Source organism: Neovison vison, chromosome 6 (genome assembly GCF_020171115.1).
Source record: "Neovison vison isolate M4711 chromosome 6, ASM_NN_V1, whole genome shotgun sequence".
Taxonomy (NCBI): Eukaryota; Metazoa; Chordata; class Mammalia; order Carnivora; family Mustelidae; genus Neogale; species Neogale vison.
Window position 1 is genome coordinate 143,091,337 of NC_058096.1, and position 12,264 is coordinate 143,103,600.

General features: G+C 36.2%; 1 protein-coding gene across 1 annotated transcript in view; it reads left to right on the top strand.

Annotated features, from left to right (window-relative positions):
- Positions 1-12,264, top strand: part of KCNH8 (potassium voltage-gated channel subfamily H member 8) — a 385,054-nt gene that overhangs the window by 259,244 nt on the left and 113,546 nt on the right. The window contains exon 6 of the mRNA XM_044252531.1: positions 7,371-7,528. Coding sequence (XP_044108466.1) covers positions 7,371-7,528 — 158 coding nt within the window. The remainder of the gene's footprint in view (positions 1-7,370; positions 7,529-12,264) is intronic.

The following is a 12,264-nucleotide window of genomic DNA, read 5'->3' on the forward strand; positions in this document are numbered from 1 at the left end:
CAATAAAAACTGCCATAAATACTAAGAGAACTATTTTCCTCAAATATGAAAATGATGATGAAAGCCCTAATTAAAATGTAATAACCATAAAGGCCTTATTTAATCTAAAATTTTTCTAATGAGGATATATGTGTTGGATTTCACTTTGGGGCAAACATTAATTATATCAATGCATTTTTAAACCATCTCAGTTTTCATCAATTCTAAGTTTTATTACTTGGATAAACAATATTTACTTCATATGAAATTAATAGACTCAAACATTTAGGGTTTTAAATTTCAGATATTTATAGATATGACAGTCCTTATATTACTGTTGTACTTAAATTTGGAAAGTTTACCACATGGTAAATATAACTATAGATAGAATAAGTATGCCAAAGGGATTTCTATAATTAAGTGGCATATGCATGAATCATGGTATTTCACTAGGTTTATGTTTAATCATTAAATTATTTTTATTAAAAATGATCTGGTAATTCCAGAGTTCAATATCTAATTTAAAGTTACATATTACTGAAATGAAGTTGAATAATTTATAGGGAACCAAAACTGGTAGTTCTTACACATACCTGTATACATACCTGTGCATGTTATATGGAAGTCTTTTTACATGGTAAATTTATACAATAAAATGAAAGCAATGTACAAAGTCAATATAATAAAATAATTAGTTTATAGACAGTAAGTGGGGGGTTTAATAGAGATACATGGGGGGTGTGTGCTGTCTCTCTTGACCTGCCACCATAGTCACAGATGGGGCTTACTTACGCACCAAAAGGTGGACTGACATCAGTAATAAAATCAAATTCTGTGGCTGTGAGACAAGGGATCCTTTTTTGCACATCTTATCCAACTTTAAGTGCCAAGGGCCCTGCATGGGGCAAAGCGCACAACAGGTCATCAACAGGGTTATTTTTATAGTGCTGAAGAATTTTGCCAAGCTGAAAGGAATAGCTATACTTTAGCCCTTTCAATAAGGAATAAGACCAGTCATTTGGGAGCAGTCTGTATGAAAAACGTGGAGATTTAACTTGGCAAAGTTTACTTCAAGTTACAGTGACTTTTAGGTCCCTCCCCTTCTGCGTGGGTCTGTGTGATGTTGATATCGAGGGTCAAACCCGGTATAGGGGTCCACCATGGCTAACGCAGGTACAAAAGAGAAGTCAGTACCAGCATCAAACACCCCTTGATGCACCTGCTTGCCTTCTTCTTCAGGCATTGTTCTTAAATGCTAGTTCTCAGAGTCTGCTGCCTTTTCTTTACAGATTTCTCATTTAGAGTAAGCAAGAACAACAAATGCTGACAAGATGAGTAGGGAAAGAATGGCATGAAAATCTCATCCATTAACATGGACAATCAATTACATTCTTAGGATTGTTAGTCCCTCAAACTTCTTCATTAATTAGCTCCTGGTTATTCATCTTCCCACACCTTCTGGCTCAATATGCTGTGACATCATACTGTGTTCAGAGCGCCTAACAAGCAGTGAAAAAAGACAGGGTATCTTTAGAATATGAGTCGGCAGCTGGTTTAGTTAAATATCCTTCCACCCACGCTGTACTACATTGATTAATTTTTAAAGAAATAGCTAAATGAAGATATTAATTATTTCTATGTGGTGCATATGCTTGCATGCACACGATTATATTTAATTTACTTTTTAACAAATGAGTCAATATGATTTTTAAAATATTTCCCATCTGGCTTACATACTAATAAAGAAAAAAAATCTATTAATTTGTGCCATATAAAATTCACCCTTTTTTCTTTTACTTTCTAATTATATAGTTCTCAAAGATATCAAACTAGAAAAAATAGATTTAACCTTCCTGCTTTTTAGTCCACATACATAGCTGTTTAGTGTGGGAGTGAAATGAAACACTTATTTTTGGAGGTCTTAACAATATGAAAACAGAACATGTACACAGTTCTCTCTCCATTATTTGTCTTTATTTTAATCATGCTTATGTAAAACTGAAAAGCAACAAGGCAAATTGATTATCCTGAAAATAACTGCCATCTGAATTGTCAGAGAATTTAATTATATTTCACCTCATTTTGGTGGTATATATTATGACCAGTTTTTTTGAAATTCTATAAACCCTGTAGAGTACATATGATGATTCTCTGTTGCCCTGCTTCTTTCTTCATTCCACATGATACCAGCACCATGCATTACAAGGGATTATTTATGTCCATACAAACACATGAGACAGTAAGGTTTTGAGGCAGTAAATTCTTATAAATTAATTTGTTATGGTTTTTAGAATATTTTCCTGGTTTGAACTGTTTGTGTGTGTGTATTTATGGAAAATTGTGCATGTTGATAATAAAAATAATTAATGAGGGAAACCACATATAGAAATTTGGATAACAATGAGTATGCCTTCATGTATTTTCAACATACATCAAAAAAACATTATACTTTTGATTTCCGGGTGTCTCAAAATAGAAACCACACTGTTGCATTTCAGGTAGGTTGTGGACTGTCTGGAGGAGCCCACATTCTTACTGTAATGTTTGAATGAGTCACTGATTTAATTGCCAAAGATACACAACCTTTAAAGGAAGTGAGATAAGCACAGGGGGAGGAGAGGCTGCTGCCAATGTTTGCCAAGCTCCACTTCGCAGCTGTGATTCTCTTAGGAGGGACACCAGCTCTGGAAGGAAGGCTCTTTCCTTCCTCATCAAAATCTTATTTTATTCTATACTTCCCTCATTCTTAGAGAACTTGGGGAGTCATCTCTGCCCTTCCATTTAAGGGGATATTTATAAGCATTGATTTCTCTTGGTTCTCAAACACCAATATCACATTCTTTTTTCTTTTTTTTTTTTTAAGATTTTATTTATTTATTTGACAGAGAGAGATCACAAGCAGGCAGAGAGGCAGGCAGAGAGAGAGGAGGAAGCAGGCTCCCTGCTGACCAGAGAGCCCAATGTGGGGCTCGATCCCAGGACCCCGAGATCATGACCTGAGCCGAAGGCAGAGGCTTCAACCCACTGAGTGACCCAGGTGCCCCCCAATATCACATTCTTATCAGTGAAGAGAAAACAGAGTATTCCCTGCTGTCTCTAAACAGAATCCAAGAGAGTTCATTCCCTTACATTCAGTTTGGTGTCTCCTATGACACTTTTGTGACATTCTTTTACCTGGGTGGTGTTGACGCTTTGTTTGATCCAGGGGTTCTCAACAGAAATGCACTTCCTTGCCCCGACCTGCTGTTATTCCCTCTAAAATATATTGGGAAGTATGGTAATCTTGAAAATTATGAAAGAAAATGGGATCAAGTGTCAATAGATGTCCTGTCCTCTGTTGCTTACTCTCTTCATGGCTTTAAACAAGGTTCTTAAATCTCCTGAGTCATTGGTAAAATAGTACACATGAGAGAGTTGGTATTGTCACACAAATTCATGAATGTGAGAAAGTTTTGTAAATCAAAATACACCAGAATTATGACTATTTTTATGCATATGACAAAAGTAGAAATGAGCTTAGAAATGAGCTCTTAGAAATGAGCTTTCCAAAAATAATACTAATCATTGAGTAAACCTACAGTTTTGCACAACAATAGGACCATTGTCCTGGAAATCTTAGAATATAATATAAATTGAGTTTTATCACCCTGAAAATAAGCCTGAAGTATTCATGTATTTCAAAAATAGACTTTTATCAGTAGATTTTCTAAAAATCACTTTTATATTAACTATTGTCACTGTTTGTGTATAAAAGTCTTATAATTTTAAAACAGTCTTATAATTACTTCTTTTTAAAACCTAAAATTAGCATATCTTCTGTTCACCCAATTAACTCAAATGAGTAACAAATTATTTTTTAAAAGCTTCCTAAACTGATATTCTGTAATGACTCATCCAGGAAAATGTCTTTTCTATTCAGAAATCTGCACCTCTTTTATTTTTTAGTCAAACACATAATTTACTACACAGCTTTAAAAATGTTTGCTGCATCAATCAACCAAAGGCCAATCACTTTATTCATTCCTCCATTCATGGGTGTGCCCCAGAGTGTGGATGGTGACAGCGGGTTTTCTGTGAAATTTGTGGTAGAACGGGTGATCAGTTAGTAAATATGCAAGGAATTTGTCCCTCCGGTCTTTCCCCCACTCTTTTTCAAGTCTTTATTTAAATTCTAGTTAGTTAACATATTGTGTAATATTGGTTTCAGGAGTAAAATTTAGTGATTCTGTCCCTTCGATCTTACAATGAACTTGCAAACTTATCTCAGCCTGCATTACGGAAAACCGCGGGGTTTCCTTCACTGGAAGGGCGTGGTAAACAACTCTGGATCTCTCATTCATAAAATGAAAACCTATATGCTTCATCTGAGCTTTCTTTTGGAAAGCAGGAAGTTGAAATCCCTGCCCTATTGCAACAGCTGGTGGCCTGACCTGTTAAATTGGCTTGCTAAGAAACAAATACATGAGCCTAGAAAGTGAAAAGAAAGAATGAGAAGTGCTCATGCTACCCTAACAGCCTGATGGCATTCCAGTGTTCTGTTCCTTCTTGGTGGCCCTGCAGCATGATAGAACTTTTACTTTGCAGCAGAAACCATCTTGGGATGGTTTTCATCTTTTGTGAATGGTTTAGCCACTGATTCCTTCTTTCCAATTCTCAATATTAGCAAAGAACTATTTCAATATTTTTATTTTTTTGACAAAAATGTGACTTTTAATAATGCCATTTTAAAGAGTTGGCTTATTCACAGTAGACTAGAAAAACTACTTTCTTTTTAAGTCCCCCAGAACTTGCTTCCAGAGTTGGGAGGGGACTGGCCTCTGTGAAGGTACCAAAAGTCAAAGCACTAGGTTGGTAATTAGGAGACTTGGATTTGGGTCTTGCTTATTCACTAACTAGCTGAGGAGTCTAATCCCATGCTTCAGTTTCATCATTTGTGTGACTCTGGACAAGTCACTTCAGTTCCTTTGAGTCTCAGTTTCCTCATCTGTAAAGAGGATCATAAAAGTGTCTAGCTCTTAGCACTGTTGTAAGGAGTCCATGAGATAATGATCATAAATGGTCCAGAACAGTACTGGGCTCATGCTAACAGCATTTGTGGTATCTCTAATAATGTAATAGTAATCTGTCTTGTCATAGTTCCTATATTATATTATCTCTCTTCACAAGGCTATGATGAGAACCAAATGACACAACACATGTTGTATTCAAATTTTATTTATTTGAGAAATAGATTTTATTTATTTGAGAGAATAAAGATTTTATTTATTTGAGAGAAAGAGAGTATGAGGAGGTTCAAAGGAAGAAGAAGACTCCCCACTGAGCAGGGAGCCAGATGCGGGACTCGATCCTGGGACTCCAGTATCATGACCTGAGCTGAAGGCAGCCGTTTAACCAACTGAGCCACCAGGAACCCCCATGTTGTATTCATTTCTGTAGTGCTACCCAGCCAATTGCCACAAACATGGTAGCTTAAAACAGAAGCTATTGATTATTTTGTTTCTATAGGTTAGATAGGTCTGGGTACTCTGCTCAGAGCTTCATAAGGCTGAAATCCAGGTGTCAACTCGGTCTTTCTTTCTGGACCTAAGATCCTCTTGCAAACTCATGTGGCTATTGGAAGAACTCATTTCCTTAGGATGGAAGTCGCCATTTCTTGCTAGATGTCAGCAAGGGGCCACTGTCAGCAACTAGAGACAGTCTGTCTCTCCATGTCACGTGGTCTTTTCAGCATCTTTGCCATTGCTTTCTTCCCGCCCAGGAAGAATGTATCTCACTGGTTTCCAATTCCTTACCACCAGATGAAGAAAACTTGCTTGTACAGGACTTACCTGATCAAGTCAGGCCATCCAGGCGAATCTCCTGTTAGCCATATACTATAACATGATCATGGCATGATATCATGCTCACAGGTTCCACCCCACTTAAGGGGAGGAGATTGTATGAGAGAGGTCATTGTTGAATTCTGCCTACCACAAATGTGAACATGAAGTGAAAAGTAAAAACAACATACCTAGTACACATTATGTATGTCTTATCACTGCCATCACCATCGTGATTGTGATGTCAAATTTTTACCCTCACGCAGCCCTATTCTACTTACTTTCAAAGGTTTAAATGAACTGTAAAGAGTATTCCAATTCATTCAATAACCATGCAAGTCAGAGCTTTGCATTTGCTTCATAACTCCCTCAATTCCTATTCTCTTTGGTATATTTACTTCCCACATTCCTTTGATCATTGAATCCATGAATCACGGCACTCCCCAAGAATGAAGTTCCATAGAGAAGTATGTTGTATTGAATTCATGGCCCATAAAATACTCAACCATTATCCTCCTTGCATGTATGTAGCAATCCTGAAATTCCCTATGGCCCGGTTGTGCTCAGCTCTAAAACAGACTAAGGAAAAGGTAATGTCTTCCAGTGCTTTAAAGATATTTAACCCAGGGACTAATAGAGATGTTTATTTCTAGATAGCAGGAGTGACCCCAAGACGATCCTTGTGGCTCTGGTCATCATTTACCAGCACTCATGAAGGCCATATATTGTTGAAAGCTTCATAATATTTAGTAAATGTAAATATAAAATAGAATATAAAATAAAAATATAATAAAATGTAAGGAAGGGTTGAAAATGATTACATCATCCACGAAAATGGAATGGGGAAATTTAACCTAGAAATTTAAACAAGAATCTTCTGGTATTTTTTTAATATAAGTGCCATTAAGGCAGAGATGATTCTCTGCCTACATAGAGATTAGTAAAACTTCGTTCATGAAATAAAGTACAATTTTATTTAAAAAAAAAAAAGATTACAAACTGGAAATTATATCTGTGTTCAAAATCATCTTTGGCACTGTTGACATTATGATCATGGATATGTTACTTTTTCTCAATAAGACTTAGTTTTTGAAAAAAAAAGTAGTTTCTGCCTCTTTAACATAGAGGTAATAATGTTTACTTAAAAACATGTACTGAGGATTAAGTGAAATAACCTATGCTGAGTTCTTAGGACAATGCCAAGTACATAGTGAGCATTTAGTAACTGATGACTATTGTTGTTATTGTTATTTTTATTCATTTTAATTATGCTAACGTGTGGCCCCATGTCTGGAATGTATTAAGTGCTCAGAAAATATTACTTCCTTCACCCTTCTTCAATACCTGTTCGTTGAATTAAACTGGATCTGTCAAGAAGAGAATTTCAGGTGCTATCAGTCTGAAATACATTATGAGGTTACTATTTGTCTGATTTTATATAATTTTATGCAATTTTCTTCCTCCACCTTTCCTCCCTGCCCGCGTGCCTGCCTACCTCCATCCTTCCTTCTTTCCTCCTTTTCTTCTCTCCAATCCTTCCTCCTCTTTCTCTTATCTTTTTTTCTCAAGCAGATATTATTTTAAATTTCCGAACAACCTATGTCAGCAAGTCTGGCCAAGTTATCTTTGAAGCAAGATCAATTTGCATCCACTACGTCACCACCTGGTTCATCATTGATTTAATCGCAGCCCTGCCGTTTGATCTCCTGTATGCTTTCAATGTCACAGTGGTGAGTCAAGAGCTCCCTTCTGCATGACCTTAAAGGTTATTTTTAACCCTGTGTTTATTTTCCGCATGTTCAGGTTTTAAGCGTTTGTGACAGTCTGTGCACCCAGGATTTTATGCCCTCCTGAATAAAGACGCCAAAGTGGCCAAGGGTTTACAAGCCACAGACAGTCCATTTGAAGAAGTTACTTCCTTTTAAAATTTGCGTTACTGGTTTGAGTTATTTAAATACCTAGACCATGGGGTCCCTGGGTGGCTCAGTGGGTTAAAGCCTCTGCCTTCGGCTCAGGTCATGATCTCAGGGTCCTGGGATAGAGCCCTACATCAGGCTCTCCACTCAGCAAGGAGCCTGCTTCCTGCTCTCTCTCTCTGCCTGCTTCTCTGCCTACTTATAATTTCTGTCTGTCATATAAATAAATAAAATCTTTTAAAAAATAAATAAATACCTAGACCAGGATATACCAAAAGCCAGAGTTTATCATCAATACCAACTCAGAACAAATCCTTTGGTAAGGAAACCATCTGCAGGAATACAAGCCTTATTTTTCATTCCTTAGGCAGTTATTTGCCTCCAAAGTTTAGTGTAGAGTTTAAGATTTCTTCTAGTTTTAGGACTTTTACTCTCTACCTCTTGAGTGTTTCATTATTCACTGGCAAAACAAAGAAAGGACAGATCAAGATACAGAAGAGTACTGAAATTAAAATAGAAGAATTCAACCAATTCTTAGAAGTCCTTGTAAAAATGTTGGGAGGAACAGAAACGTAAATGATACAATGACCATGAACTTGAGAGCTTTGTTGGATCTTTGACTTTTCTGTAGGATTGTAACTTCTCCTCTTTCTTCATGGAAACTCTTCACACAACCTCATGCCTTTCGCAGAAAAGCAAGTACATCCCTTGGTGGTAGCAGCTATTTTTACTCTTGAACAATGCTTGTTCTTAAGAGCGTTAAGTGTTCCCTATACATAGAGAGAATTTAGGGACATATAATAGCATTTTGGGGCCAATAATGCAATTTGCTCCTAAAGTTTTCTAAATTAGCATAAAATGTATTATTTGTTTCAGGGGTGCAGGTCTGCAAACCATCAGGCTTACACACTTCACAGCACTCACCATAGCACATGCCCTCCCCAGTGTCCATCCCCCAGCGACCCCATCCCTCCCACCCTCTTCCCTCCAGCAACCCTCAGTTTGTGTCCTGAGATTAAGAGTTAGAGTAACAAATTTTAGCAGGCAAAAATTTACTAAACATTAGTCCAAATTAAACATATTTCTTACTCAGTCGACAACCCCTTGAGATTCCCTATCAAGAATTTAAAAGCATAGTTTTCAATATTAAAGTGATCATTGTTTTTCAAATAGAGTCTTTATTGACTTCATAATGAAGATTGAACTGTAATCCTGCCTATTTAGTGCAGATTTGTGCAGTTGTTGATGACCTATATGAGAGTACTTTTCTTTTCTTTTTCTTTCTTTCTTTTTTTTTAAGATGGAAAGTTGAGAGTGTCAACATCTTTAAGAGGTTTATAAGTCAACTGGAAGGAAACCTCTGGGGAAAAATTTAGTATATAATATCAATCAGTGCCACTTTGAATTGTTATCCAGGCTTTTTAAAGTGCTTTTTAAAATTGAATTTGACTAGATAAGTGTACTGTAATGAAAGCATAATGACTTAAAACAAGGTTTTTGCAAGACTGCAACAAAAAAATTTCAGAAGAAATATATAATTCACAAAATGTTAAAAATTTTCCACATTCTCCTAGAGAATTGTTAAATAAATGGTGTTTAATAGAGTGTGCTCTGAATTAAATTACTGCTTTGCTACTAAATACTAACAATATTGTTTTATATTCCACTTTTCTTTGGGCACTGAACAAATAAAATTGTTTAAAATATATATTATATAATTATTTGTAAAATGTATACAATTTTAAGATATATAACCTGCTTATATATCATTAACATCCTCACTGCCTAAAATTAACACAAAGGATTTTTGAAAAAAGTCTAATTCTCATATTTTGATGAATTTTAAATATTTACACACTTTTATTGGATTCTTGGTTCCTTTCTTCATTCTGTCTTGTGAAATCTGACATGAACATTTTATAAAGAATGTAAGTTATATATCAAGATCTACATTAAAAAGAAAGAAAAAGAGGAAGGAATAAAGGAATCTGTCTTCCCAGTGATAATTTTTGTTTCTCACAGGAGGAAGCATGTGATCATTAACAAATTGGCACATAAATTTGCCATGCCCCCAAATAAATTATTCAAGATGAAATATTCTATTTGAACAGAAAAGCTTGTTCAGTGTATTGTGTTTACTCCCTAGGAAAACATAAGTTATGAGTAACGGTTTATGCATTATATGATTTTTTTAATACTGCACAGACTTTAAAAAAAAAAAGGAAATAAATAAATAAATAAGCAAACACAGGTGTTGGTTTTCCAGATTTAAAATACATCCAGTAAGTTCATCTCTGCAGATGACATTCAAAAATTCATTACAACCATCAAAAATGTATTAGATACTCTAATTTTTACTTTGCCCATAATTGCTGGTGGTAAATATTTTATATACAACTCACACATTTCTTTAATAAAATTTACTATGTGTAAATCACTATGAAAGGCACTCTGAGAGACAAAGCTGTGAATGAGACATAGAAAATATGATAGAGTGAAAAAAGACAAAAGTATAAATCCCAGTCTTACTACTTACTGTCTGAGTGACTTCCTTGGGTAAGTTAACATCAAAATGGGCAAAATGAGTACAGAAATCACCACAGGGTTTCTCAGCAGCCTAAAGAGCCAACATTTCTATAAACTACCTTGCTAAGTGTCAAACACCCAGAAAGACCTCAGTACATGTTAATCAACTTCTCTTTCTCTCTTTCTCCCCTGTAGTGGATAGCCAGGGGGTGGTCATGTCCTCCTGGTAATAGGGGAAACTGCCATTTGATAGGGGGTTCTGATGAGTACATTACTGTCTTGCACTTGTCTATAAGCTGTTTCTAATTTTTATCAGTGACAAATTCAGAACTGCATCCCAAGAGTAGAAAGAATACTTTCCCTTTTTTAGATTATATATTTCCATCTAAATCAAAGTGTCTCTTTCTTATGTCATTCATTAAGAGCCCAAACTCACATTTTATAGCAAGAAGCTGTTGACTCAGATATGAATAAGCATAGTTTATTTCACAAATGTCAGCAAAATCACTAAGGTTACCCCATCCTGGACACTAAGTTGTGTGTCCCTTATCTTTCCAAATGGCTATTGTTCTCATATAAGGACAGTCCCCCATTCTTCCCTCAAACTCATCTTTATGGTCTGAGAAGATGGGGAGATTGCTCACATCAGTATTCTATGTTGAGTGGTGTCTTAGTCTGCTCAGTCTGCTATAACAAAATATCATTAACTAGGTACCTTAAACAATAGGAATTTATTTCTCAGTTCTGAAGACTGGGAAGTCCCAGATCAAGGTTCCAGCCAGTTTGGTTCTTGATGAGGGCTCTTTTCCTGGCTTGTAGACAGCTGTCTTCTTGCTGTGTTCTTACATACTGAGGGGAGAGAGAGACCCTGGGTTAAGGGGAGAGGGATTTAGGGAGAGAAAAAGGGAAGAGAAGAGAAGAGAAGAGAAGAGAAGAGAAGAGAAGAGAAGAGAGAATAGAGAATTCTCTGGGCTCTTCTTATAAGGGCACTAATCCCATCTTGAGGATCCCATCCTCCTGACCTCATTTAAACCAAATCACTTCCCAAAAGCCCCATCACCCGTTATCATCACATTGAAGGCGAAGGGTTGAACACATGAGATTTGAAGGGACAAATTCAGTCCACAGCAGATGGCTTCCTCCATCTGGGATTTCTGTTTGAGGTTTCATTTCAATTACAAAACTGTCATCTATCTGTCAGATTCTTCGACCTATAAAATAAACTCTACCCCTGGCAATTCCTCTAAGCTACAAAGTAGATATTGCAAAATACTGCCATAGAATCGCCTGATTTACAATGAACCAGAGAACTGACAGATGAGAACTTGGCTGTGAAGGAAAAGAAAATAAAATTTGGCACAGAAGAATGAGAAAAAGAAATAAAAGCACAGCTAGCTGGCAAGAGCTTCTATTGACTTTGTGATTTTACTTTATTTCAGTATAAAATGAGTCACAAAATTACAACTGAAAATACTTTTGTTGAATTTCTATTATTATATTGAGTGTAGAATGTTTTGTATCTCAATGTATTACCCATTCATTCATTTAATACATATTTATTTAGTACTTAATATGTGTCAGGCACTGCTCTAGGTACACTTTTCTTAGACATAAGGGGAGATGGGTAGTGGTGGAAGGAACTGGAAGTCAACTGACTCCAGAACTAATTACAAAGGCAAATTTATAGAAGATGCTGACCTTGTTTGTGATTCTATCTGCTGAGGAAATACTGTTCTTAGGTGTAGTCATACAAACCTCTTTCTTCCCCTTTATTTATGATTCCTTCACACACACACACACACACACACTCGAAAAGGCCAAATTTGTCAAACTATTTTCATATGAGCTAATACTTTCCCTTTTCTTTCTTTCTTTTTTTTTTAAGATTTTATCTATTTATTTGACAGACAGAGATCACAAGTAGGCAGAGAGGCAGGCAGAAAGAGAGAGAGAGGAAGGAAAGCAGGCTCCCTGCTGAGCAGAGAGCCCAATGCGGGGCTTTATTCCAGGACCCCGAGACCATG